General features: G+C 44.8%; 1 protein-coding gene across 1 annotated transcript in view; it reads right to left on the bottom strand.

Annotated features, from left to right (window-relative positions):
* Positions 1-27,265, bottom strand: part of ADGRB2 (adhesion G protein-coupled receptor B2) — a 258,463-nt gene that overhangs the window by 95,534 nt on the left and 135,664 nt on the right. The window contains 4 exon segments of the mRNA XM_061596282.1: positions 4,517-4,519; positions 4,675-4,839; positions 7,559-7,573; positions 13,264-13,413. Coding sequence (XP_061452266.1) covers positions 4,517-4,519; positions 4,675-4,839; positions 7,559-7,573; positions 13,264-13,413 — 333 coding nt within the window.

Genomic DNA, 27,265 nt, shown 5'->3' with positions numbered 1-27,265 from the left:
ATGGGCCAAGCTGGGGTGATGACACAGAATGTTTGCAAATATTTTAAATTCCCGTGAAACACACTGCTGTCAGGATGTTTCCAGTATGGCTTCTGTGAGGGAAGGGAAAGTTGTTTGCGTGCCTGGGACTGGAACCTCACATAAGCTGGAGACAGGGAAGAAGTGTGAAAATTTAGGGAAGCCAAGGGGCTAGGGAGCCTAGAGGAAAGGGGGCTGAAAGAAGGGTGGAGAATTGGCAGTGGGCTGGGAAGGAAGGAGCTGAGGGAAGAATGGATGACGGAAAAGGCTAAAGGAGCAAAGTAGACAAGGAAAGGACTAAGGAAAGAGGGGTCTGGGAAGGAAACTCTCAGTGCTTCAGTCAATATTAGGGATGGGATCCGTCAGCTGATGCCTCTTCAAAAGCATTCTGCCGACCTAACAGGCATTGATTCAAGTTCATCCTTTGTCTGCTACTTGCTGCTTTTACTGATCTGTTTTCCCCTCCCCAAAAATATTGATGCTGATATCAATAATTTCAAAGGAAATATCTATATTTCAAAGGAAATATTGACATTTAAATACTGATAAAATTATTGTTTTTTATCCGTATTTTAGAGGAAAGCAATTTTCAAAAATAGCTGAGGAAAATCACAACATAAAAATGCAACGATAGAGACTAAGCGGATTAATGGAAAATTCGGTATCAAATCCGAACTGGGTGGAATTTTAGTGTATCCCTAGTCAAGATAGGTGAATGGTAGTGGCGAGGGATAGGGGTAGAGAGATCTGGCAGTTTCAGTACTCTCAGTTTCTCTTTTTCCCCAAAGTTAGATTCAGTTCACATTTTTACAGCAATTCGCTATTTTAAAAAAAAATCACGAAAATTCACTTTAGTATGAATTTCTCCGAGTAAACACGTTTTTGCAGCCAGTTTTGACTAATGTACACATTTCTGCAAGCAACTTCCCCATCCACCATGCATTTCTGTGTGCTATTTTCACATCGTTTCATATTTGTTTTTATGCACACTTTCCCCAGTATAGGGACATTTGTAAACAATGGCTGGTTGGAGAACCACATCACAAAGTCTGGAGAAGTGTGAATTTCGAAGGCTGGCTGCGTTTCGGTTTGGGAATTGTTTCGGAAGCTGCTAATTAGGTAGGTTCGCCTTGAAATGCAGACTGAGATGGATTTCCTCTCCATCCCTAACGAGGAGGGCTAGGGAGGCTGCTTGCAAGGCCAAAAGGAACAGGGCAAAGAATCAGGGAATGGCAGAAAGAGTGGATGCTGGGCACGTGCAGTTCAAGGAAGAGCGACTAGAGCAAACCCTTGCGTCACGGAGTGCCGAGAGAGGGGAGGCGCTCTGGGAAGTAAGTAAATTGGGAATGCTCTGGATTGAAGGTCAGGGAGCCGAGGGGGCAGGGAGGAACATAGGAAGCTGCCTGAGGCCACGTTCACACTAAACATTTATTCCACTATTATGCCACTTGAAACAGTCATGGCTTCCCCCAAGGAATCCTGGGAACTGTAGTTTGTACAGGGGGCTGAGAGTTTTTAGGAGATGCCCATTCTCCTCACAGAGCTATAATTCTCAGAGGTGGTTTAGCGATCAATCCCTCTTCCGCCAGGAAATTGGGGAATTGCAGCTCTATGAGGGAATAAGGGCTCTCCTAACAGCTCTCGCCACCCTTCACAAACTACCCTTCCCAGAATTCTTTGAGGGAAGCCATGACTGTTTAAAGTGGTATTAAGAGTGGAATAAATGTGTGGTGTGAAGGTGGCCTGAGTCAGACCATTGGTCCATCTACATCCATGTTGTCTACACTGGCTGGCAGTGGTTGTCCAGGGTTTCAGGGAGGGGTCTCTCCACCCCACCTGGAGATGCTGAGGATTGAACTTGGGGCCTTCTGCATGCCAAACAGATGCTCTGCCACTGAGGTACAGCCCAGATGCAGAGAGTCCAGATCCTGGCAGGGCAAGTGAGCCCCGAGGTCCTTGCATATGTTGACTGTATTTATGTCTCACCTTTTCTGTCCCCCAAGGAGGTCAAAGCAGCGTACTTGGTTTGGCCCTTCCCGCCATTTTATCCCCTCAGCAACCCTCAGCATGGACTTCAACAGGCAGTGAACTCCTTCTAAGCTGCTGTAACACCTGCCACAGGACTGGTCTCACCAACAGGCAGCCAGGATTAGATGAAGGAGACTTGAGTTCCAGTCTTGCTTCTGTTACATTGTTTACCATGGGAAGCCAAGCAAACACTCACTTATTGCAAATAGGGATGGGAAGATCTGTCAGTTCTGGTTCTCTCAGCTTCTCATTTTTCTAATCTTAAATTCTGTTCTCCACGTTTCTGCAGCAATTTGCGATTTTTTTAAAAAAAATCCTCATGAAAATTCTTCAGCATTTTGATGCAAATTTCTCCTAATAAGTTTTTGTATGTAGTTTTGATGAACGTGTACGCTTTTCCCAAGCAATTTCTCCTAATATAACGCATGTTTGTATGTTTATTCCACTAAGATATTCATTTTGTGCATACTTCCCCTTAATATATGTTTTTTTATAAACATTGCTTGCTCGGCAAACTGCATCACAAAATTTGGATAAGTGCAAATTTTGAAGGATGGCTGTGTTTCAGTTCTCATATTGCTTTGAAAAGTGAGGATTTGATAAATCGCTATCGCTAGTCGGGCGGTATATAAATTTAATAAATAAATAAATAAATAAATACATGTGAACTGAATTGAATTTCTCCTCCATCCCTAATTGCAAACCAGGAGCATAGTAAGAATGAGCACTCCAAAGAGTTTAAGGCATGTTTGCAAATTTAAGAATTGCTTTGATTACCTGAGAGGAAGAGCCTAAGGCAGCCCACAGGGGAAGGACTGTGGCTCAGTAGAGGAGCATCTGATCTGTGTGTCAGATTAAATCCCTGGCAGCATCTCCAGGAAGACTCTTGCCTGAAACCGTGGAGAGCGTCTGCCAGTCAGTGTATGCAATACTGGCCAAAGGCAACTTCCTACGTTCCCCAGGGACTGATGGGACCTGTAGTCCCAACAATCTGGAGGATGCCAGGTCGGCAGAGTCTGGCCTAAGGCATCCTGTGACCCTACAACCAGATCTGTGCACATCCAACTTGTTGATTTCCACCTCGGGTCTCCATCCCCCAGCTGTCACTCCTCAATAAAAACTGGCAAATGAAAATTGACGCTGGTGGGGCGGGGGAGGGAGAGACCGCAGCCGAGGGCCATCTGTCACGGCCGCTGGATGACTGGCGTCTCCGAACCCGCTGTATTAGGCGCAGTGGCTTTATGGAGAGCAGCTGTCACTCCAGACAGATTGGCAGAGCATGGGGACTGACGTCAAAGGCATGCCTCGCCAAGCTTGAGCTTGTGGATGTCAGTCGAGGATCTGGGTGGAAGAAATCCCAGGGTCTGCAGCCAAGTTTCAAGCCGGGATTGTAAAGCCAGAGAGCTGCACCTCTCACTCGAGGAAAGGGTCCAGACAGAAAAGCACTCTGAGATCTGCTTTCTCCTGATTTGGCTACAGCCCTTTCCCAGGTGCCCTTGACTTCTGAAGTCAGGAAGGGGGTGGCTGGTGGAAGACCTCTTCAGTTGTGGGACCTCTTCAGTGGGATCCCCCCCCCGGGACAAAGCTCATCTGTGCCAACTCTGATGACATTCTGGTGCCAGGTGAAGATCTTGTTAATTTGCTGCCCACCCCACCCGGGCTGGTAAATGTTAGCTCGGTTTTATTGAGTTGGCTGTGCTCTCCCACCCACCCTGCTGTTTCAGCCAGGTTGTTGTAACTATATTGCTGTTAATTTGTTCTGTAAATTGCTTCATGATTGTTTTAAAGATTTTTGTTTGACTGTAAGCCAAACTGAGAGCTAAGCAATCATCACAGGGTGGTGTCCCACATGAAAAAATATTAAACCTTTCCCCAACTGTGGGCAGCCAAACCTGAAATGAGACTTGGATAGTTTGTTCTTCGGATCAGGGTCCCTGGAGGTCAGTGACTGGAGCTGGAGGCTTGGCCTTGATTTATTTAGAGATAATTGTTCCTTATTTGCTACACTGATAAAAGCTCTGACTCTTTCCAGAGAAACAGCATGTGAGGCGGTGAATTGTAATTAAAATGTCTGAGGCTAAAACAGCTGTAGCCTAACGTGCAGCAGCCAAGGGGACCTGCTCTGTTGACCAGACAAAGACAGGAAGGCTATGCATTCTTTCCCCAGGCTCAGCCAATCCAGAGGCTCTATATTGCCCACCAATGGCAGGGGTTGATGTTGCACATGCTTATTCCCTTTCCTACCTGGAGAGGGCGCCGAGGCCTTAGTGCACACACTCTCAAGTGGTTTGCTTAGGCTAGGCTCAAGGCTCAGGCTATGAGGTTCCTGCTCTAAGCACCAGAGGCCTTGTTGCTTCCTACCAAATGGCTCTCCAGGGGAAAATGAGAAGGATTTTCCAAAAACCTTTGGAAGAGTTACCTGTGGTGGCTTGCCGACTGTGGCGTGCTTCCTATCCACACCCCTTGGAACTGGCTGGAGAAGAATCAAACCATACCCACACGCCATACCCCCAACCAAGCTGGCCATGTCCACAGCGATCATGCTAGTCCCTCTGGTGGCACGACTGCAACCTTTCCCTGTCTGCAATCTCCTCACCACCTGCATATGGAGACTTGTGGGTGCTCTACCTGGACATTCAGGGTTGTAACACTCCCTCGCGTCAGCATGAGCCCCTCTGCACTCCGCCCAGCCGTGAGCCGAGATGCTGCATCTGCGAGTGCGCTGCTGAGTCCCGTTGGAACACGACACAGAGCAGTGGCTCCAGGATCCCCACTCCAGCCACTGGCCTTCCACTGTCAGGGAGAAGAACAGGGAAAAAGCTCTGTTAGTGCATGGGTTTTTTTGGGGGGGGGGTAATACAAGGAGATGCCCCAGGAAGATGCCCCCTCTCTTTCCTTTTCACTCAACCAGTCCTTGTCTGATCCAGTTCCTCTAAGGCCCATTAGCTACCAGGACAAATTCAAGGTTCTGGGTTTGGCGTACAAAGCCCTACGCAGCTTGGGACCAGGATACCTGAAAGATCTTCTTACCCCTTATATACCCAGTCGATCACTGTGCTCTGCAGGTGAGGGCCTCCTGCAGATACCATTTTATCAGGATGTCTGCTCCACACTACACAGGAAGGTCAACTTTAGTGTAGTGGCACCTACCCTTTGGAATTCCCTCCCCTTAAATATTAGACAGGTACCATCTCTATTATCTTTTCAGTACCTACTCAAGACCTTCCTCTTTCAACAAGCCTTTTAAGCAGAGACCTTATGCCAGTCTGCGTCTGTGTTGGAATTGCTTTTTAATGTGTCTTTTAAAGCTTTTTAAAAAACATGTTTTTAAAGATGTTTTGTTTTAATATATTTTAATGTCTGTTTTTACGATGTTTTAGAGTGTTTTAGTGTTTCTGTTTGCAGCCCTGGTCTCCTACCAGGAGGAAGGGCGGGATATAAATTTGGTAAATAAATAAATAATGAAATCAGGCAGGATTCTCCAAACGCCAACCTGCATTTACCCCATACATTAAACTGCAGCATAACCTTCAATATTGACATAAGAATAAAATAAGAGCCTGGCTGATGGGTCTGACCAAAGGCCCATCATGTCCAGCTTCCTGTTCTCACAGTGGCCAATCAGATGCCTCTGGAAGGCGTGCAAGCAGGACCCGAGTGCTGCAGCGTTCTCCCCACTTGTGAGTGCTGGCAAATGGCATGCAGAGGCATTACTGCCTCAGATAGCGGAAGGAGAAGGTACATGTTGTGGCTAGCAGACATCGACGGTGTTATCCTCCATGAATTCACGAGGGCCAGCGTGGTATAGTGGTTACACTGTTGGACTGGGACCTGGGAGACCAGGGTTCAAGTCCCTGCTCAGCCATGAAGCTCACTGGTAACCTTGGGCCAGTCACTGTGTCTTAGCCTAACCTACCTCACAGGAGTGTAGTGAGGTTAAAATGGGGAGGGGGAGGTCTTTGTTTGTATGCCACACTGAGCTCCTTGGAGGAAAGGTGGGATATAAATGTAATAAGTAAACAAATAAATAAATAAATAAATTTGTCTAATCCTGCTTTGATGACTGTGAGCCTGAAGTTTTAGCATGACCTAAACCCCCAAAATTATCCACTGTTTTTATTTGTGTGATGGAAAGTCTCCCCAGATCAGCAGATGGCAGGATGGATGGAAAGTGGAATGATGCTTTCTGACATTCTCTTGCAAAACGATGATGGCATTTCTTTGGAGTTTCTTGGAATTTGTCTAATCCTCTTTTACATTTTTATACAATTGTAGGATTTTTTAAAACAAATTTTGCTTTTAGTTTTCTGAGCCTGTAATCTTTTGTATTTTATCTTATCTTATTGTACACCATTGTGGTAGCTTTTGCTGGTGGTTTATAAATCTGCAAATGGAAATAAATAAATAAATAAACAAAAAGTTGAGCCATCCATCCAATCTGGTGGCCATCATCACAAATTCCTTGCTGGAATTCTCTACTCATGAAAAACAGCTTAACAACATCCCTGAGGTGGTTTCCCTAAGCAAGCTAACCCATACACCATACACAGGGAAGAAGAGAAAATAAAAGCATGGCAAGCTAAAAGGCTGAACTGAGGTAAAAATAGGGTGCTTGCTGATAGACTTGAAGGGTTGGCCTGTATATTGGCCACATTTGCTCATAATGGTGCCTGATCACTTCTGCTTTGCTCCTCCCCCGGAGTGAGCGGGAAAAAGAATTCAGGAAGCAGCAACTGAACTTGACTTCCCGTTCCACCCTAACCATCCTTTGAGGGAAGCTGGCAGAGATAGGATCAGGCCCTGCTCCAGTCAAACTGTTCCCTCCCCGCCACAGAGCCAGAGACACCGTCGTTGGCCCAGTGGGAGAAAGAGAGTGAAGAAGGCAAGCAAAAAACCTAAAACCAGGGCCTGCTCCAATTGGACTGTTCCCTCCCCACATAAGGCCAATTTGGCCTTTGATATAATTTATTAGTTTAGTACTTTAAAGTTGTTAAGTGCTTTGGCAGAAAGGAACCTCATAAGTGCAATCAAATAATCAATAAATCAGTCAATCAATCACCAGGGATTGTGGTTTGTTGCAGTCTAACAAGCCACGGTCTCTAACCAGCTTTAATACATGGTTTGTTGTTGGCTTACAGAACATGACTTGTTCTTAGGGGGCAATAAAGCACAGTCCCTGATTCAGACATAAAGGGCAGCCAAGGTTTCATGATTTGCTTATCCCACTTGTGCCAGCGGAAGGATGAAGTGGAAATGCTAGGCAGCGTGTACCAGCATGCTGCTCATTCATGGTAAACCACAGTAAGCCAGAAACCTTGGCTTACCATTATATGGCAATGCAGCCACTGTGTTAACTGGTGCAGCTTCTGCTGAAATGACAACCGAGCGTCTTGTTATCCTCTCTGTCACATTTTGTACAACTTACCTATACAGTGCAACACCATTGTGCACTTCCTCGCATATGCACAAACCTCTGATGGCTATGAGGCAGGGACAGAAAACTCCAGGACACCAGGGCATGGGTGCACTGCCCTAGATTACGGTACAGCAACTTAAGAGGCCCTGGGTCCAAACCTGGGTACATTCCACCCACTTAGCTGACAATCAAAGAGGCTTGTGATGTTCCTGTATTAGTGTAAATAGGGTAAGTGCTGTTTGTATAGGAGATACATGGTAAGTAGAATGAAAGAGGAAGGGGGAGTGAATGGGCAGTAGAATGTTGGATGATTGGCTGAATGTTTAAAATGGCTGACAGTATAAAAGGAAGAATGACAGGTAAATCTGGGTGGACGTTGGTGGACTTGAGTGGGTTGTTTTGGTGGGTTTTGAGAGGAGATTGGGTGGAGAGTTGGTGGATGTGAGGAGAGGGTGGAGTTCGGATTAATACTAAGACCAGTACCTCAGGAATAGATGTAACCATATGCTTAAGTGCCTTTTAAAGAAATCTTGTTATCTCTGTTATTAAATAAATATATTTGGTTTACCAAAGGCCTGATCCTTGGCTGGGGTTTCACAGACCACAAGGGAGGGTAAGGTAATGACCAAGGCTGAACTGTAGCAAATGGTGGCAGCGGGTGAAGGGAAGAATATAACTCCACAAGTATTCAGAGCAAACCAGAATTATAAGCAGTCTGAGTAAGTCAAAGGGATTGGGACAGCTTAAGCACGCAGTCACAGAGGTAACCTAATTGAGAGAGACTCAGGCCGAGTCTCTGGGACTACTGGTTATAGGACGTGACTGGTGGTGCTGCCTAGCAGGGGGATCTGTTGAGATCTGTGCTAGAGCGGGGAGAGAAACCATAAAAAAGGACAGTCCGGACTGGTGGAGTCCCTGGTGGTGCCTAGAGACAGGCAGTAACCACGAGCAGGTAGGAACCTGACAGGGAGAGCCAGGGAAGGGCGTCACAAGGCTCTCTTAATAATTCCATCAATTGGTGAAGTCAGGGTGGGCTGCTACTTGTCAAGAGGGCCTTCACAACAACAGCACCCTGGTTGTGGAATGGACTTGCCCGAGGTTCAGCTGGCGCTGTTATCCATCTTTAGGAGTCACCTGAAGACCTTCCTCCTCTTCCTCCAGGCCTTCTGATTAATGGGCCTGTTCAGTAATATATTGATAAGACATCTGAGGTTTTATTTAACTGTACTGAATTTTGTATTTTTTTTTTTTTTGAAAGTCATATGTTCTACTATTGCAACCCATTCTGAGGGGTGTAAAATGAAAGTGAGATATAACTTTTAGATAAATAAGTAAACTATAAACCAGAAAGAAGAGTGAAGAGCGATAGGACTTGCCAGCAGGCTGCAGTGAGGGATGAATGGGCAGGAACCTTGGCCCACTACCACTGACTCCATTGTTAAACTGGCCCTCTAGGAAATCTCGCCTTCACATTCCAGAGGAAGGAAGGAAGGGAGGGAGGGAGGAAGGGAGGGAGGAAGGGGGATGAGATTAAATAAGTGGCTGTTTTTCACCAGCACTGGCTGCATGTTTGAGGTAACCAGTCTTAGGCTGTGCCTTCTTTGCTAACGGCACCCCTCCTGTTCGCCTTGTGGGACTCTGTGATCATGATTGTGTTATCTGGGAACAGAGAATGAAACATGAGGAAGGAGAATGAGGGGTGGGGATGGTTTTGCAACTGGGAGGACGTCTTTGGAGAGCTGAGCAGTGCCATCTGGAAAAGGAGTATGTGTGTGTTTGGGTGAACTAGAACTTTTCTCAGGCTCATTCTGTCATGACCTGGGCATTCACAGCAAGGGTTCTTGCCAGCTGAGTCAGAAGGCTAGTAACTGGATCAGGGCCTTGACCCCGAGACAGAGCCCAGCAAAAAGGGATCTCCCAAGGCAGAGATCCCTGAATGGACCCCCCTCTCCCAAGGACACCAACATCCTCACTCTCAAGGACCTCACACACACACATACACACCCTGGCCCATGCATCTACCCAGGAAACCTACAGAGCATGTCTGTGTGAGAGAGAGCATACGGTGTGCTAGGTTCCATGCTGCAGGCCTGTCTCTTTAAGGTTCTGCTCTCTTGAGCACGTAAAGGAGTACGTAAGGCAGCCGACTTGGAGCACAGCAGTCACCAGAACAAGGAATCTGTCCAAGGAATCTGCTTGCCGGATGCTGCAGACTCACTACACTGCTTCCCAGCAGTTGGGTCGCCATTGCTTACTGGGAGCCCTGCACTGACTCTGCTGGTGCATTTGTGCTGTACCGTGCTGACATCCCCACTGCCTCACCCCTCCCCCTCTGGGAAAGCAAAAGTGACCCACCTGCTAGGAGCGTAAACTAGTGGCTCTGCGTCACTCAGTGAGCCTGCTTCTGTCTGTCCCCAGAGCTTTGTCCGTGGAAGACCTGCATGCAACCCCACTGCTCCTAACCTCTGCCTAAATGTCTGTCTCCTGTCCAGTCCTTGCTGGCTCTGTTTCCTCCCCACCTCTCTGCGACTGGACAGCAACTTTTTTGGATGCTCTGTACCAAGCGGCACTGGTGGCGATGTTGGGGCGGTGGCCCCCTGGTCGGTCTTAAAGCCAATGCCAAACATCAGTCAAAGCAGAGACATGGTGGAGCCGTGGCAGTGGTGTTGCGTGCCTTGCCTTGCCCTTTCCTCATACCCTGCGGCCCATCTCTGTAGCTGGAACTCCTCCCACTCTGGTTCATGCTTGCAAGTACAGCTTTGGGGATGGGCCGCAGCACAGTGGTACAGCACCTCCTTTGCATGCCACAAGGTCCCTGGTTCAATTCCCAGCATCTCCAGGTAAGGCTGGGAATGTTCCCCATCCGACACCATGGAGAACTGCTGCCAGTCAGTGTAGGTTATACTGAGCTAGATGGACTAAAGGTCTCAATAAAAGCAAATGTCTTTAGGGAAGGGACACAGCTCAGTGGCAGAACATCTGCCTTGCATGCAAAAGATCCCAGGTTCAATCCCTGGCATCTCTAGACAGGACTGGGAAAGGTCCCTGTCTGAAATTCTGGACAGCTGCTGCCAATCCATGTAGACAGACTGATTGGTCTGACTCTGAATCAGGCTGCTTCCTATGTTCTGGAAAAAAATCCACTGCTGCCAAGGTCTGGCCCTGCCAACAGCCAGAGACCCTGCAGTGTCTGACACAAAGATATATCTGCAAGAATCCTCATGCTGCGCAGAAGGTTGACAGAGGTCATGTACAAAATCAGTCATTAAGAAGGCCTCTGTGCCAGATGGACCAATCAAGCAAGGAAGACTTTGTTTTCAACAGGGCCGCATAACATCAGGCGCTCTCTCTGTTCCCGTTTTTGTGGCCCCAGGCACCCGGCAGCTCACAAAAATTGAATGGTGAGCCGTGTATGGCCCAAGGGGATCCGTGTTGTACAAGCCTGGTCTACAATCTTGCTCTGAAAAGCACACAGCACCCGGAGGATGGGAGCCACAGAAACATGCAGGAGGCGGCCCTGGTGGTTTCACGGAAGGGATTTACGGCAATCGGTGAGTGTTGCGGTCTGCTCAGTGACAGGCCGTGATCTGCCACTGCTTAGTTCTGCGGGGGGGGGGTGAAAGATAGAAGGAAAAGGGGGAGGGGTACACACCAAACAACAACAACAACAGGAGACCAATAAAGAGGCAAAACCACATAACAATGTTCAAAAATGAAAAACTTTTATTGGAACAAATGGCCAATGTATTTCAGCAAGACACCTTTTTCTGTGATGCTAAAAAAACCTAACAAGCTATATTTCAGGATACTCAGTATAGAAATACTCAGTTGGATCTAAGTGCGGGTAGCATTCACAACCAAAAATACGAAGACCCCCCCTCCCAGTAGTGAAGCCAGTCCATCCCAATTTCATCGTCTTCTTTGGTTATATACTATTTGAGCCAAAAGCTGCATTCGCACATTGACACAAAGCCATGGTTTGTTTCTCCTAAGCTTGGTTTGTTTCTCAGCTGCTTTTGCCTTGTGCCTTTAGGGGTATTCACACGATACTCTGTACCCAGGTACAAGCCTCCTGTACCTGGGTACAGCTGCTCGTGAGAAAGAGTGTACACTCGGTGAGTTCAAAAACCACCACGTGTACCGGCCTCCTGGAAAAAGCCCTCTTCTACTCACGTGGTGATTCTCCCTGCATGCTGTATCCATGGAGCTGATCGTGAGCAATCAGTTTCTCCCCTGGGACAGCCCGAGCCTTCCTCCTAGCAGCAGCAGCAGCCGATCAGAAGTGGGCTGAAGGAAACGTCAGTTGCTGGAGCCACGGAGTGGGAAAGAAGAGTAAAACTAAAATGGAGGCAAGGGAAGGGAAGGGAGACCAGTCTGAAGCAACGAATGAGCTTGAGGGAAGGAAAGAGGCAAAAAAGGGGGGGAGCTTTGAAGGACTCACTGCAATTTTTAAAAGGTCTACTCAGAAGTAAGTCCCATGGAGTGCAGTGCTTCTGTGTGCTGGCAATGAGTGAGTTTGAGGAAAGGACAGAGGGAAAAAATGGAGAGGAGAGAGCTTTGCAGGATTCACATTTGAATTTTAAAAATGTCTACTCAGAAGTAAATCCCACTGAGTTCAATGAGGCTTACTCACAGGTAAGTGGAGTTAGGATTGCCTAAAAAAAAAGCAAGTGTTCTGCCAGAGAAGCTAGAGCTAGGCAAGGACTGTTTACATTGTTAAAGGACAATCCTAACCCCATGCCTACTCTAAAGTAAATTCCATTCAGTTTGGTGGGACTTACTCTCAGGTAAGAAGCATTAGGATTCCAGCCTCTTAAAAGAAACAGTTGGGGAGTTTGCCTCTGTGTCTGCTCACAGTCCAGTGCAGTCCTAGCCATGTTCACTCAGAAGTAAGTTCCACTGAGTTTAATGGGGCTTACTCCTGAAGTGAATGTGAATATAGAATTACAGCCTTTAACTTCTAAATTCAATCCTTTCCTTTAAATACTAGGTGATTTATCAATAAATATGATAATTTATAATGTCTGTTAAATGTTCAATGTGTCATCACGTGACTCTTATTGTTGCTTGTTACGGGTAGTACACCTACTCTTCAGGATAGTGCCACAAACAGATTCCAAAACTTGCTCCAACCCCCCTGTGCAGGTAATGAATAATAGCTGCTATCACAACTGCAATAATAAAATAACTTAATGGCTAGGTAACACATTGCTCAGAAATGATAGTTATCAATAAATAATAGAAATTTTGGGTAATAGCTATCCCTTGTATCTTAACAACATAATCCCAAGCAGGTTTATCGAAAGTAACTTTCACAGTTCAATGGAGCTTACTCTCAAGTAATTGTGCAAAGGATTGTAGCCTTAATCTTATTTAATGCCTTATTTCCTTTACGTCTCAACGTGGCCTCCTGGGAGTCATTAACGATCCGATTCCTTTTTCCTCTGATACCTTTTCCATTCTTCCAATCTTCATTGATTATTATTTTTTTGGCATTGCAAAGAATTATCAATATTAAACTACTGTGACAGTTGTAGCTCTGTGAGGGAAATAACTCTCAGGACCACAAACTACCCTTCCCAGGATGCTGTGGGGGAAGCCATGACTGTTTAAAGTGGAATAAGAATGGAATAAATGTCTGATGTGAAGGTGTCCAATGTCAAATGAGCCAAAGGTTCGCTACTCCTGGTCTATTAATACAGATGAGAGCCAAAAGAGAAATTATCTTTGAGAGAGTGGGGAAAAAACTTGGCAGGGGTGAGGGCTATCCAAGGAGCTGGTTACTAATCAGGGCAGAGCGCCATTGCAGGGCTTATTGTACACCTCAGGCCCCTGGCAGGCCTTTCTGCCGTGCTGTGGAGGAACACATTGCCGCATTCTGGTCTGTGACCCTGGCCCACAAGTCATTGAGCACAGACTCCAGAGGGACCAATCCTCTCATAGGCATTGAACTGCAACACAGCACACAGCCGTCAGGGCTGGGCCCGCCTCTCAGCCAGGGTGGGACAGGTGTGTGCTTGGGAGCAGCAGAATGGGAAAGGCATCTTGGGAGGGGAGGGAATGCACAAAGAAAGTCTGCACAGAGTCAGTGGAGGAAGACTGAGACAGAGAAGGAACAATGCGTTGCTTTGAGGACAGAACATCAAGTAACTGGTCTGAAATGAATGGCGGGGGGAGATCTAGGCAGATCATTCTACTTATAAAGCTTAACAGTATGAAGAACTTTCTTCTTCTAAGTTGTCTCAGGGCAGGGGTGGTCAATTACATAAACTGACAGATCCCTTTCAACACTTTTTTTTAACCCATCACGGTGAATGTGCAAAATGCTGTCAAGACTTGACTCTGGGGCCTGAGGGAATTCATGAGTGGATTTAGCCAGGGGAAGAGTCATCCACAAATCCCAAGTTTAATTCCCAACATCTTCACATCAGCCTGGGTAAACCTAGAACCCGTCTGAAACCCTAGAAAGCCATTGCCCATCAGTACAGCCTATAAACAGCTAGACAGACCAATGGTCTGACTCAGTGGTATAAGGCAGTTTCCTCTGCCCCGTAGTGCAACCACCCAACCCTACTCAGTTTGTGGTGGTGAAAAAGGGAAAGTCTGTTTTAAAGGGTTATTAGTAAAGGGCTTGAAAATAAAATCGTCATTATCACTGTGCTTTCGTTATAAATTTATGGTGCGGCCACATTTGGAAGAACTGTGTGAAATTCCCAGTCAAGCCATCTCAAAAAGGCTGGAAAGGTACAGAAAAAGTCAACCAAAATAATGAGGGGTTGGAGCACTTACAAGGGAGGCTAAACTACAAACAAACCAAAACCCCACCAAGGATAGGGTAGACGAGTCATGACAGAGTTTATAAAATTATGAGTGATGTGAGCAAAGACATTCTTTCTTTCTTTCTTTCTTTCTTTCTTTCTTTCTTTCTTAATAGTTTGAGAACTTGAAGTATATATATACACACACAGACACGTATACAGGAGCACAGTTAATGTACGGAATTCACTGCTGTAAGATGCAATGGTAGCCACTAGCTGAGATGGCTTTTAAAAAAGTTAAACAAATGTATGGAAGATAGGCCTACAAACAGCTATTGCAGGTGTGGGGAACGTTTTTCAGTCTGAGGGCCGCACTCCTTTCTAAGCAACATTCCGAGGGCCACATGCCCGTGGCGGGTGAGATCAGAGGCAAAATCGGGAAGAGCAACAAATGTAAATGTTACCTTTGTGCAGAAGGCAAGCATCTTCACACAAAATGCACTCATCCCCCCCCCGCTCCATCCAGGCGAGCAAAAGACATTCTCATTGTTCAAGGATACACATTACAGCCAGGCAAAAGCACTTGAGGAGGATGTGAAGCAGGGCTGGTGAGCAGCTTGGGCTGGGGAGGGTGTGTGTGGTGTGGGTAGAGTCTTGAGGGCCAGACAGAAACGCCTAGAGGGCCGCATTTGGCACCCATTTGGCCTGAGGTGCTCTACCCCTGGGATATTATTTATTTATTTATTTAATTACATTTCTAAACCGCCCTATAGCAATAAGCTCTCAGGGCGGTGTACAACAAGATAAAACCACAATTAAAATACAAGCAAGTGTAGATTATAAAACATATTAAAAACAAAATTAAAATACAACTAAAAATAAAAAATACAATAAAATTAAATTTAAAATTAACATTAAATTAAATAACATCTGTTTTCTTCCTATTTTGACTTCAGTACAGTAGAACTATAATACCTAAAGAGGTCCTATTATTCCACCATATTGCCAGTTCTCTGCTGGATCCTTAAAGCTAGATTACTTTTCCAAGGATGAATTCAGTGATTGAGTCTTAAGGTTTTGATTTTAATTTTCCATGCCAGATTTTTAATAGGTGAGTAGTTCTTAGTTATCTAGTTATTAGATGTGATAGCTGAATGGAACAACCTTGTTCAGAGGGGATCTCCCCAAAAAACCCCACCAGGTGTTAGTGAGAAATAACCAGGAAGGGTTGAGGCATTTATGCCTGACTGGTGAGTGTCTTGGACATGTTTGGCTGGCCATGGTTAGAAATCAAACATTGCACTAGAGAGCTCCACAGCCTGACCCAGCCGTAGGGATGCGTGATAATTTCGATTCAGTTTGCATTTCAAGCAGAATTTATCAAATTCGCACTTTATGAGAACGAAAACACAGTCATCCTTCAAAATTTGCATTTATTAGACTTCCGGGAAGGGTGACTTAGCCTGTGCCTGCTCTTGAGACAGGCTCCTGCCTCAAAAGAAGCTTATTCAGATATATCAGTCAGATTTTTTCTTTTTTTGACTGATTAAACTTCTCCCGGGTAGGGAGAAACGAAGAGATTAACCTCAAAGCCTATTTTTGTTGGGACGACCAGATCTCATTAATTTATGGGACGAGGTCCAGCCGACGAAGGTGGGACGGATTTTTAACAACAAGCTCTATCTGGAAAAGCGAACGTTCATCTTATCTTCTAAGAGAGAACGCACTAACAGGCAAGCACCCTTCTTTCTATATTTTTCTTTTACTTGACTTAAATTGTTGCTGTTTAAAAGAGATTTGCCAGATTGATCGGTTTTTGACATCTCACTGGGGAGCCATAACTTCTCTCTGCTACTCACTAATTAATAGCTTATCTCTGTTTTTGTTGCAAAAAGCTGTCCTGGATTTGCATTCTAAAGATATACACAGAAGAGGGATTTCTATTCCAGATTTTTATTTTGAAGAATATTATATTGTCTGAGACTACTCTCTTTTTGGTCTATTTTATTTTGACGAATCTGTTTTCTGACGACCGCCATTAATTGTTTCGATCCTGGGAACTGCATTTTGTTTACTTAAGCATGGAGAGATAAGGCTGTCTGCTCTGTTTATACTGTGATGTCACCAAGTTTGGAGTATTAACCCAATTGTTGCTGAAATAAGAAGTGGTTTTCCTATATTTTTTTTTTAAAATGGCAATTAAGAAAGTGGCTGAGAAGCTGGAAATAACTATGTTTCAGAAAATAATGGATGAGATTGAGATAACGAAACAAAACCTGCGACAGGGTTGTAAGGAGCTGAAAATTGAATTGAGTAAAATGAAGCAGGAGATTAAAGATATAGGGGTCCCTGTGAGAGAGGTGACCCTGGAAGGGGTCCCTGTGAGAGAGGAGACCCCGGAGATTGGAACAAACGTGGAACAGGAAAAAGATTTGGAGTCTATGGACTTTAGAAACAAAATTTATTGTTTGGAGACACAGGAGATTAAAGACATAGGGGTCCTTGTGAGAGAGGAGACCCTGGAGACTGGAACAGGGGTCCCTGTGAGAGAGGAGACCCTGGAGACTGGAACAGGGGTCCCTGTGAGAGAGGAGATTCCGGAGATTGGAACAAACGTGGAACAGGAACAAGATTTGGAGTCTATGGACTTTAGAAATAAAATCTATTGTTTGGAACTCAATGTTATCTCTGAAGAAATTAATGAAGATTCTAGAGATAAAGTTATCAATGGCATGGATAATCTTCTGGACTGGAATGATGTGATGGAGCCCAATATAGAGAAAATCTATGGAATTAACTGCAGCCATGTGACAATGGAAAAACTTTCAAGAGATGACCCAGTGTATTTTGAAAAAAAGAACAGAGATATGATTTTACAGCAGTATTTCAGCAACCTATTCAGAATGGATGGCAAGAAAATATTTGGGATAGAGGTAATTCCCATCAGACTCTTACTATATGACTATGGCTTTGACAGCAAGATTATTATGGAATACTGATAATGGAAGATTGGATACTGAAATTACTGGACTTAACAAGACTACTGAAGATGGAAGATGGAAAATGGAACTAATAGGGATAATAGAACAATGGCTACTGAAATTACTGAACCTAACAGATTCTGATGTGATGGATTAATTGAAATGTTTATTTTGACTATGGTTATGACAACAAGATTATCATAATTAGTAATGAGATGGATTAATCGATATGCTTATCTGGAAAAAAAAATTGATAGATATATTTCTTAAAGAATTGAAACCTCTCTTTGACTTTTTGTGGAAAGAATAAAGTAATGTTTATGAGATTTGATGATTAAGTAAGATAACTACTGGAGGAAAGTGATTTTATAATATGACTTAAGAGACAGGATTGTTATATATTATAGACTTATAACTGATTTGATCTTTGACAAATGGGAAGTCAATATTTTACTCTTTATTTTTTATTTTTGTTTTTTTTTTCTTTTTTTCTTTTTGTTTAACTATTTTTGATTTTGTTTTTTGTCTTTGAATGTTTTATGATTTTGTCTTGTATGTTTTATGAAAATCTGAATAAAAATTATTGAAAAAAAAAAAAAAAAAAAACAAAATTTGCATTTATTAGAATTTTAGGATGCAGTTCGCCAACAAAAGAATATTTATAAAAATGCATATATTAGGGGAACGTGTGCATGAAAATGAATATATGACAATAACATGCAAAAAGGCATGATGTGATGAAAAATGGCTTGCAAAAATGTATACCTTTGTCAAAACTGCCTACAAATATGTGTTTATTTGGAGAAATTTGCACTAAAATGGTGGAGAATTTTCAAGAGGATTTTTTTTAAAAAAAATTGCAGATTGCTGCAGAAATGTAGATAACGGAATTTAACATTAGAAAAATAAGAAATGGAGAGAACTGAAATGGACAGATCTTTCCATCCCTAGCCAGCTGGGCTCTTTTACGTTCTTAGGCATTGCCTGAAACTCGGTCACCACTGACTTGTGTGTCTCTGAGTTAGGGAGGGAGATATCTGTCAATTTCAGTGTCTCTTTTTCCAGTCTAAATTATTAAGTTCAGTTCTCCACATTTCCACATTAGTTTGTAATTTTTTCAAAAAAGTCCTCAAGAAAACATCAACAGTGAATTTCTGCTAATATACACATTTGTATTCTGTTTTGTCTGATATTCACATCTTTGCAAAGCATTTCCTCCTTATATAATGCATTTTATTGTGTGGTGCAGTGGTTAAGGTGCTGGACTACGACCTGGGAGACCAGGGTTCGAATCCCCACAATGGGGACCTTGGGCCAGGCACTGCCTCTCAGCCTCAGAGGAAGGCAATGGGAAACCCCCTCTGAATACTGCTTACCATGAAAACCCTATTCATAGGGTCGCCATCAGTTGGGATCGACTTGAAGGCAGTCCATTTCCATTTCAATGCTGTTTTCACGAATATATGCATTTTTGTACACATTAAGTTGCTGAAGAAAATTTTGAAAAATAAACTTGCAAAATTTGAAGAAGGGTGAATGTCGAAGGCCGGCTGTGTTTCGGCTGGTGTATTATGTCAGAAAGCGCAAATTGAGCAGGTTTGCCTACAAATGTAAACTGAACTGAATTTCTCTTCCGTCCCTACTCTCAGTTGTGTCTTGTTGAAGAATGGGCATGATGTGATATTATACTCAGCATTTCCCCATCCCCCAGGCTCACTGTCACTGAGGTGGCACAGAAAGAGAGCAATACAGAGTGTGATGACATTATGTCTCATATTGACTTTGACTAGCTACAACCGGGAGATACGCGGATGATACATGGCTTGGCAACGGCGACCGTGAGTTTTCAGTCTAGTTTGGGCCGGTAGCACAGATATGTGCTAAATCATTTACTGTCTTCTCAAGAAACCCAAGAACTGTCAGTCCTAACGCTAAACCTACACCCCCCATATGTCTTGCAGCATTCTTCAATCCCATTAAAGTTTCTTCATGTTTGTTTCCACCTTATTTTCCCTGCCTCTTTATAGGTTTTCTCCTCTCTATGTAGTTTCAGAACAATTTATTTGGTTGTATGGCTTGGGGGGAAAGTAGTCCTCACCCCCACTGCTTGAGAACAAAATGGTAGGCTTCTGCAGTGTTTGTGTGAATGAGTACATGTATGCATGTGAGGTTGATGGGAGTTGTAGTCCAAAACAGGTGGAGGGTGCCAGGTTCATAGAATAGTAGAGTGGGAAGGGGCCTATAAGGCCATCAAGTCCAACCCCCTGCTTAATGCAGGAATCCAAATTAAAGCATCCCCGACAGGTGACTGTCCAACTGCCTCTTGAGTTCCTTCAGGGTTGGAGAGCCCACCACCTCCCTAAGTCATTGGTTCTACTGTCATACCTAACAGGAAGTTTTTCTTGATGTTCAGCTGAAATCGGGCTTCCTGCAACTTGAGCCCATTATTCCATGCCCTGCACTCTGGAATGACCAAGAAGAGATCCTGGCCCTCCTCTGTGTGGCAACCTCTCAAGTACTTGAAGAGTGCTATCGTATCTCCCCTCAGTCTTCTCTTCTCCAGGCTAAACATGCCCAGTTCTTTCAGTCTCTCCTCACAAGGCTTTGTTTCCAGTCCCCTGATCATCCTTGTTACCTTCCTCTGAACCTGTTCCAGTTTGTCTGCATCCTTTTAAAAGTGTGGTGTTCAGACAAAGTCTGCTCTAGGGACTGGGTCTGGCAGGTTTGTCTGGGGAGGGAATTTCCTTAGGAAGGAGCCACAAAAAAGTAGAAGCCATCCTTGACTTTGGTGGCATCCATACTAAGGCTTCTCCTGTTGATCTCTCAGGCTATAGGGAGAGACATTCACTCATGTTGTGATGGCAGAAAAGGGGAGGAGACACAGCTCAGCAACAAGAATGCATGCACACATTGCATATACAAAGCCACAGGTGGTCATGTTGCCAAGATTCATGTTTCCTGTGTTGGAAATATATATCTCGGTGAGCTCATAGGAAGCTGCCTTATATCAAGTCCAATTCTTGGTCCACCTAGCTTAGTATTGTCCACACTGACTGGAAGCTGTTTCAGGCAGGATTCTCTCTCTCCCAGCCCTACCTTAAGCTGCCAGCATTTAACCTGGGACCCTCTGTATGCAAAGCAGTTGCTCTACAGCCTTCCCCTTATGATACTCACGTCAAATATGTGGTGAACATTGCACCCCTGAAAGTTCTTCTCTAGTTCAGACAAAAATCCAAGCCAGAGAGGAACTTAAGCCCTTCCTCTCAATCACCAGCCTCCAAATCCCCATTCTTTGCTGTTTCCAACAGTACTGTGGGAGAGGAAGGTCTCTCTTTTCTATCTCTGGGTGCTGGCATGCAGCTATAGCAGGGAATTAGGAACTAGGAGACCTGGGAGATGTAATTTTCCCAGCGCTCCTGGCTTGCAGCTGTAGTTGTGTGCTAGAAGCCAGAGAAGGAGGAGGGAGAAAGGGGACCTCCCTCCCTTCCACTACTGCAGATAGGAAGGTGGACAGGTAGGAATGGGCTTTAGAGGTTCACAAGGAAGCGACTGTGGGAGGGATGCTCCCAATGCTCTCCAGGTGACATTTGTGGGGGTTTGGAAAGGTCCCGCTGGGCTTGGAATAATCCAAGCTATTTTGTAAGATCTTGTGAAAACAGCTGTTTTCTGCAACCAAGTCAAAATCTGATTGGGGAAGTTTGTTCCTGTCACAGTTAAATCTGCAGCAACATCCATTAAGAGATTTCAGGTACCAAGGCTGGAAACGAATTTGAACAGAGACCTTGGAGATCACCTGCCCGTCAAGGGAGACAATACTAAGCTAGATGGAGCAATGGTCTGACTCAATACAAGGCAGCATCATAGGTTCGACTGCTTTCTTACGTGGAGGAGAATTCTACCAATTGCCTACCAGCCATTACAAACCAACAGCCATGCTCAGTGACGTTGCAGAACAATAGGTTTTGAGGCCCTGCTTGATGCTGGAAATCCACAAGTAGAACATCCCCGACAGGTGGATACCCAGCCTTTGCTTGAAGACGTCCAGTGAAGGAGAGCCCACCCACCCCCTAGGTAATTGATCCCTTTATCTAGCTGCTCTTACCATCCTACTTTTCAAGGAAAAGCTATCCTCCTGTAACTGAAGCCGATCTGGTCTAGTTCTCTTCTCTGGGGCAGTTGCAGAGAACAGGTCTCTGCCCTCTTCTGTGTAGAAACCCTTCAGGTGTCTGAAGAGGGTGGTCCTGACCTGGACTGCTCTTCTCAAGGCTGAACATTTTCCTTATTCCCTGACCATCTTTGCTGCTCCCCTCTGAATCTGTTCCTCTGACTATCAAAAGTTGGCAATTGCTTAGGGTTGTGTTCAATGTAGTGCTAAAGCTAAGGTTCCCATGGAACAACCTCCATCTCTCTTCCCCCATAAATCTATTTTGGGGGTTCCCCAACCCACTGGAACAGATTTGGGGACAATTCTGAGTGCACACAGGGGAAGGGGGAAAATCCCCTTGCACTAGTGCTGATCCTTGAGCTAGCGCAAAAAGTCAGCTGAATACCACCCTTAGTCTATGTTGTTGGCTGACTTGTTCTCCTGGTTGGAGGAAGGGTATATATATCTGTTGCCTGCCCCTCACCCAGAATGCAGATCCCGAGGCAGATTACATAGATTTAAAAATACAAAACATATATAAAACCATACATAAACAAATCCATAAAATCCTTAAAAACATCAGTAGAAGGACATAAAGGGGTACAAATCTAACCAAATGCTTGCATAAAATAATAGTAAGTTTATTTTTGTGATATAGTGAATAAATGAATAAACAAATGAAACAAGAGACTGCTTGTCTCCATTGTATGCTAGTAGGGATCTTCCCCAAGGCATTTTGTGGGCCCTTCTCAGAAGGCAGCACTATGACCAGAGTCTGCCCAGCAAGACATTTTTATGGTATCTTCTCTCTCACATTCCCCAAAAGTCAGATCAGTGCCCCTCCATTTCCAGAGAGCAGCGAAATCCCCACTACTGAAAAACAAAATTTTGCTTCTCCTCTTTCCTTGCTATGCATCTGCACAAACACAAGAGCCCTCTGTTCTGCTATCTAGTCCAGCCCTGGGCGGACAGAGGAACAGTCAGTCAGTCAAACTATGTTCTAAAAATGGTCAGCATGTATTACGGGCACATCCTCTTCTTGATTTAAGTTTACACAGAGAGATGGCTGAAAATGTTCTGTTTTTAAAATCCAACTGGAGTTAATCTGTTTTAAAAGAAACTGCAACCTGAAGTATTCTGTCTTTCCGGAATAATACTGCAAGATTCACAAAAAATATTTTGGTTTCTTAAAAAAAAAAACTGGCAAAATTAAATCTTGTTCAAGCATAATTGGGTGAAGCATGACAACAAGAAATGTACCAGAAAATGAAGCTCTCTACACTTCTGTGGCAGGCTAGATTGTTGTACAATTAAGCCAATTGTGCATGCAATGTGCAACAATTACCGAGATCTGCATAAATGTATGCTGCAGCCTGTGCTTTTGAATGAAGGCAAGCATGATGTGGAATTAAGGCAGTTGCATATGCAATCCACAAGTTATTCATATCTGCATTCCTTCATACTCCTTTATACTTTTGAATGAATGAGGAGTGTGATGCTCAGTGAGAAGCTCTGTGGCAAAGCATCTCATCTGCATGCAAAAGGTCCCGGCTTCAATCCGTGGCATCCCCGGGTTGGACTGGGAAAGACTCCTGTCTAATATCAGGAGAGCCACAGTCAGTGCAGACCAACCTTCCCCACCTGGTGTCCTCCAGCGGTTTTGGGCGACAACTCTCATCAGCCCTAGCCAGGGCCGCATTATCCATTAGGCTTCGTAGGCTGAAGCCTAGGGGCCCGGAGCTCTTGGGAGCTCCTGCATAAGCTAAAAAAAATTATCATGGGACAAGAGCTTCTGAACCGCCCACCATACCCCCGCTTCACTTACCTTTTTCTCTGCTGTTTTTTGCAGTTTCCCATCAATCAAGATGGCGGCCGAGGCTTCAGCCCCTTAGGGAAACCTCGGCCGCCATCTTGATGGCAAACCTGCATGAAAAAAAGCGGAAAGGTAGGGAGAAGGGCCCCCCAAACACCAATCAACCTAGGGGCCCTCCTCAGCTTAATCCGGCCCTGGCCCTAGCCAGTACAGGCCTATAGTCAGGGATGACAGAATCACTGAATCATAGAATAGTAGAGTTGGAAGGGGCCTATAAGGTCATCGAGTCCAACCCCCTGCTCAATGCAGGAATCCAAATCAAAGCATTCCTGACAGATGGCTGTTCAGCTGCCTCTTGAATGCCTCCAGTGTCGGAGAGCCCACTACCTCTCTAGGTAATTGGTTCCATTGTTGTATGGCTCTAACAGTTAGGAAGTTTTTCCTGATGTTCAGTCGAAATCTGGCTTCCTGCAACTTGAGTCCAGTCGAAATCTGGCTTCCTGCAACTTGAGTCCAGTCGAAATCTGGCTTCCTGCAACCGTGTCTTGCACTCAGGGACGATCGAGAAGAGATCCCAGCCCTCCTCTGTGTGGCAACCTTTCATGTACTTCACGAGTGCTATCATATCTCCCTCAGTCTTCTCTTCTCCAGGCTAAACATGTCCAGTCCTTTCAGTCTGTCCTCATAGGGCTTGGTTTCCAGTTCCCTGATCATCTTTGTTGCCCTCCTCTGAACCTGTTCCAGTTTGTCTGCATCCTTCTTGAAGTGTGGAGACCAGAATTGGACGCAGTACTCAAGATGAGGCCTAACCAGTGCTGAATAGAGGGGAACTAGTACTTCAAGCGATTTGGAAACTATACTTCTGTTAATGCAGCAGAGTGCACCAGGCTGAGGAAGGCTGGTGGGGCTGGCTCCAGGTTTCTGGGGGCCCATGAGCAAAGGCTATCAGAAGCCCCTGGCCCTCTTGCTTTCCTCCTCCCTCTTGGCTTCACCCTCTTAAAGTAAAACAAAACCTGAACAGAAAGACTGGGGTGGCAAAGGAATCAGACAGGAGAGAGAGAGAGAGGAGGAATGCCAGACCTCTGCCAGTAAATGCATTAGGGGCATTCCTGCCATGGCTCCAGAGTCCCTGCTGCTTGCCCTGCAAGCAGAGCACACCATGCCAGGAAGCCTCCTGTTCCTCCTCTGCTACATTGTGATCCAGCTCGGCTTGGAGCTGTGCCACTGCTCTTTCCTTCTGCCCTTCTGATGGAGGGCATTTCAGGGGTTAAGATTACAGAGATTAGGCGGCAACTCACCAAGACAATGTCCTCAACACCTGAGTGAGACAGTGGCCAAGTTGAGGAGACCCTCTGGGCTCAGCTTTTCATCTTTATGGTATTGGAAACGGAAATGGTCTGCCTTCAAGTTGATCCCGACTTATGGCAACCCTATGAATAGGGTTTTCATGGTAAGCGGCATTCAGAGGGGGTTTACCATTGCCTCCCTCTGAGGCTGAGAGGCAGTGACTGGTCCAAGGTCACCCAGGGAGCTTCATGGCTGTGTGGGGGTTTGAATCCTGGTCTCCCAGGTTGTAGTCCAACACCTTAACCACTACACCACACTGGCTTCCCCTCAATTTTCTCTCCACTCTCATGAATTGGATAAAAAGAGAAGCTAGAGGAGGGGGGGAAACACTTCCTGTTCTTTGGAACAGGACAGGGTCGGCAACAAGCAGCAGATCCCATTCCGCAGGGACCAGTGAGGGCCCCCTCTGCACTCCTGGGCCCTCAGCCAGTGCCCTTCCTGGGCCACTGCTGGAGCCAGGTCTGAAGGCTGGTGTGAGGAATCCTGAGCTACATGGACCAATGTGGCATAAGGCAGCTTCCCATGTTGCATACACAATGAACAACAGTGATTCAGATTCACACTGCTGCTTTTGATCATGAACGGTCAGCATAATGCATGCAATTGGCAATAACAATTTGGATCTGCTTATCAACAAACAACACATCAACTTTAGCTGATGATAAGCATCTCAAATGTATAATGCTGCCCATTTGGGGAGGCAGAAATATCAGCCAGAATAAAGGAATAGTCTTTTCACCATCTTTTGTTACATATCACTGCATTGGTGACCAAGTGTCAATGGTTCAGCATTACCGGCACACCCTGCAGTGAAGGGCTCATGCATGCACACTCTACTTTGACAGTGTTTCACACATTGATGCAGAACCTCCTTCAGAGCAGCAGCTATTAAAATTGCCCATCTGACACTCTCTAAAAAGCACTGTTATTCAACCTTGCGTGCCTAGTAGGGTTGCCAGGTTCATGGCCTGAGACTGATCCTGTACCTTTAGGAGAAGAGAAAGTCAGCCAAGTGCAGGTGTTCTTGCAACACTGTAATGGGAAAAACCACAAGGTGGAATTCTCCCTTCCCCCTGCACAACTTTTAAAGATACAGAAGACCGCTTTATTGCCAGGCCTGGCCTCCCAATGGTCTTCTGAATCTTTAAAAGTTGTGCAGGGGGGAGGGAGAATTCCATCTTGTGGTTTTTCCTATTACAGAGTTGCAAGAACACCTGCACTTGGCTGACTTCTCCGAAAGATACAGGATCAGTCTCAGTCCATGGACCTGGCAACCCTAGATGTTGTTGGACTACAACTCCCACCATCCTTGGCCATTGGCTAAATTGGATGGGATTGATGGGAATTGTAGTCCAACAACATCCAGGTGCCCAAGGTTGAAGAACAGGGCTCTAAAGGATCATTCTAGCAAGTATACCTGGTAGAATCAGGTGAGCTTTAGAAGCCACCCAATTTTATAGTCAGTTTTGATCTTCTTCTGAGGCCCTTCTGCAGGACCCCCACTGAGGGAGGCTCAGGGAATGGTGACAAAGGAGAGGGCCTTTTCAGTTGTGGCTCCCCATCTCTGGAAAATGCTCCCCAGCAAAGTCTGCCTGGCACCTTCATTGACATCTTTCCCCCCAGGCTTTTGATAGACTGAGATGATGTTTTTTATTAGTGTGCTGTCAAAGCTTCCTGTGGCTGTCATGGGGTGGTTGTTGTTGTTTTTATGCTATATTTATTTGTGCTTTTAACAGTGTTGTAAGTCACTTGGAGATTTTTGGGTAACAAAAATTAGACTAACAAATCTAATAAATCGTCATCATCATCTACTATTCTGGTTGTGTTTCTGTAACTTTACAAAAGCTTTCCAAATTGAAGAACGTAACTGTAAAGGTTAAGCTGATCTTATCAATTGCAACCCAACCCACATCTGTTGGATGTGACATCACATAGGGTGGATGTGACATCATAGCAGGTGTTACAAGGAATCATGCACTTCATATGAAAAAGGGAGAAAATTCCCAAGTTCATTTGGGTTTTGTCTTGAAAAGGATGCTGAATCCAGTGCTAAGAAAACGCATTTCCATCATCCAGTACATGAGATGAAGTCTGTGGACTTTTTCCTAAGATGCCCACTTTGGAGAGCACTTGAACAGCTTCCTGGTCAAACTTAATCAACACTTATTTATCATTAAACAAATGTATTCACAATAATATTTTACATCAACATTTACATTTGTTTTAAATGACTGGAATTAGGAATGGAAGAAGATGATTCGTTTTGTCTTTGCAAAAATTTGGGGAACGTATATTTGAAATCTACTGCACCTTCTATAATTAATATTCAGCTTTGCTAACATAAGGACTACCATGTTTTGCTTTCTAACTCTGATCTCTCTGCCTTACCCATGGATTCTGCTGAGTAGTGCTTGGGACAGAAATGAATAACTGTTGGCTTTTAATATTTTGAAGAGGAGAGTGGACATTGCTTGTTTATCCCAGAATACTTTGGGGAAACCTGAGACCTTTTGTACTGTGCATAAGCCAACCTAATTAGTTTCCAAAGATCTACTGATGTTTAGACTTCATATATTGCAGATGGGGCTTCTACAATTCGGGATGTGGGGGCGATTTGGGTCGCTTCACATTTTAAGGTGAGCCTATCTCATTTGCGCTTCTCAAAACAATTTGCAAACCAAAACAGAGCTATCCTTTGAAATCTACACTTCTCCAAATTTTGGGTGCAGTTTTCCAACTCCAACATGTATAAGTTAAGGG

The sequence above is a fragment of the Rhineura floridana genome, chromosome 15 (assembly GCF_030035675.1).
Source record: "Rhineura floridana isolate rRhiFlo1 chromosome 15, rRhiFlo1.hap2, whole genome shotgun sequence".
In the NCBI taxonomy this organism is placed as follows: Eukaryota; Metazoa; Chordata; class Lepidosauria; order Squamata; family Rhineuridae; genus Rhineura; species Rhineura floridana.
This window is presented reverse-complemented; position numbering and strand designations above follow the sequence as displayed.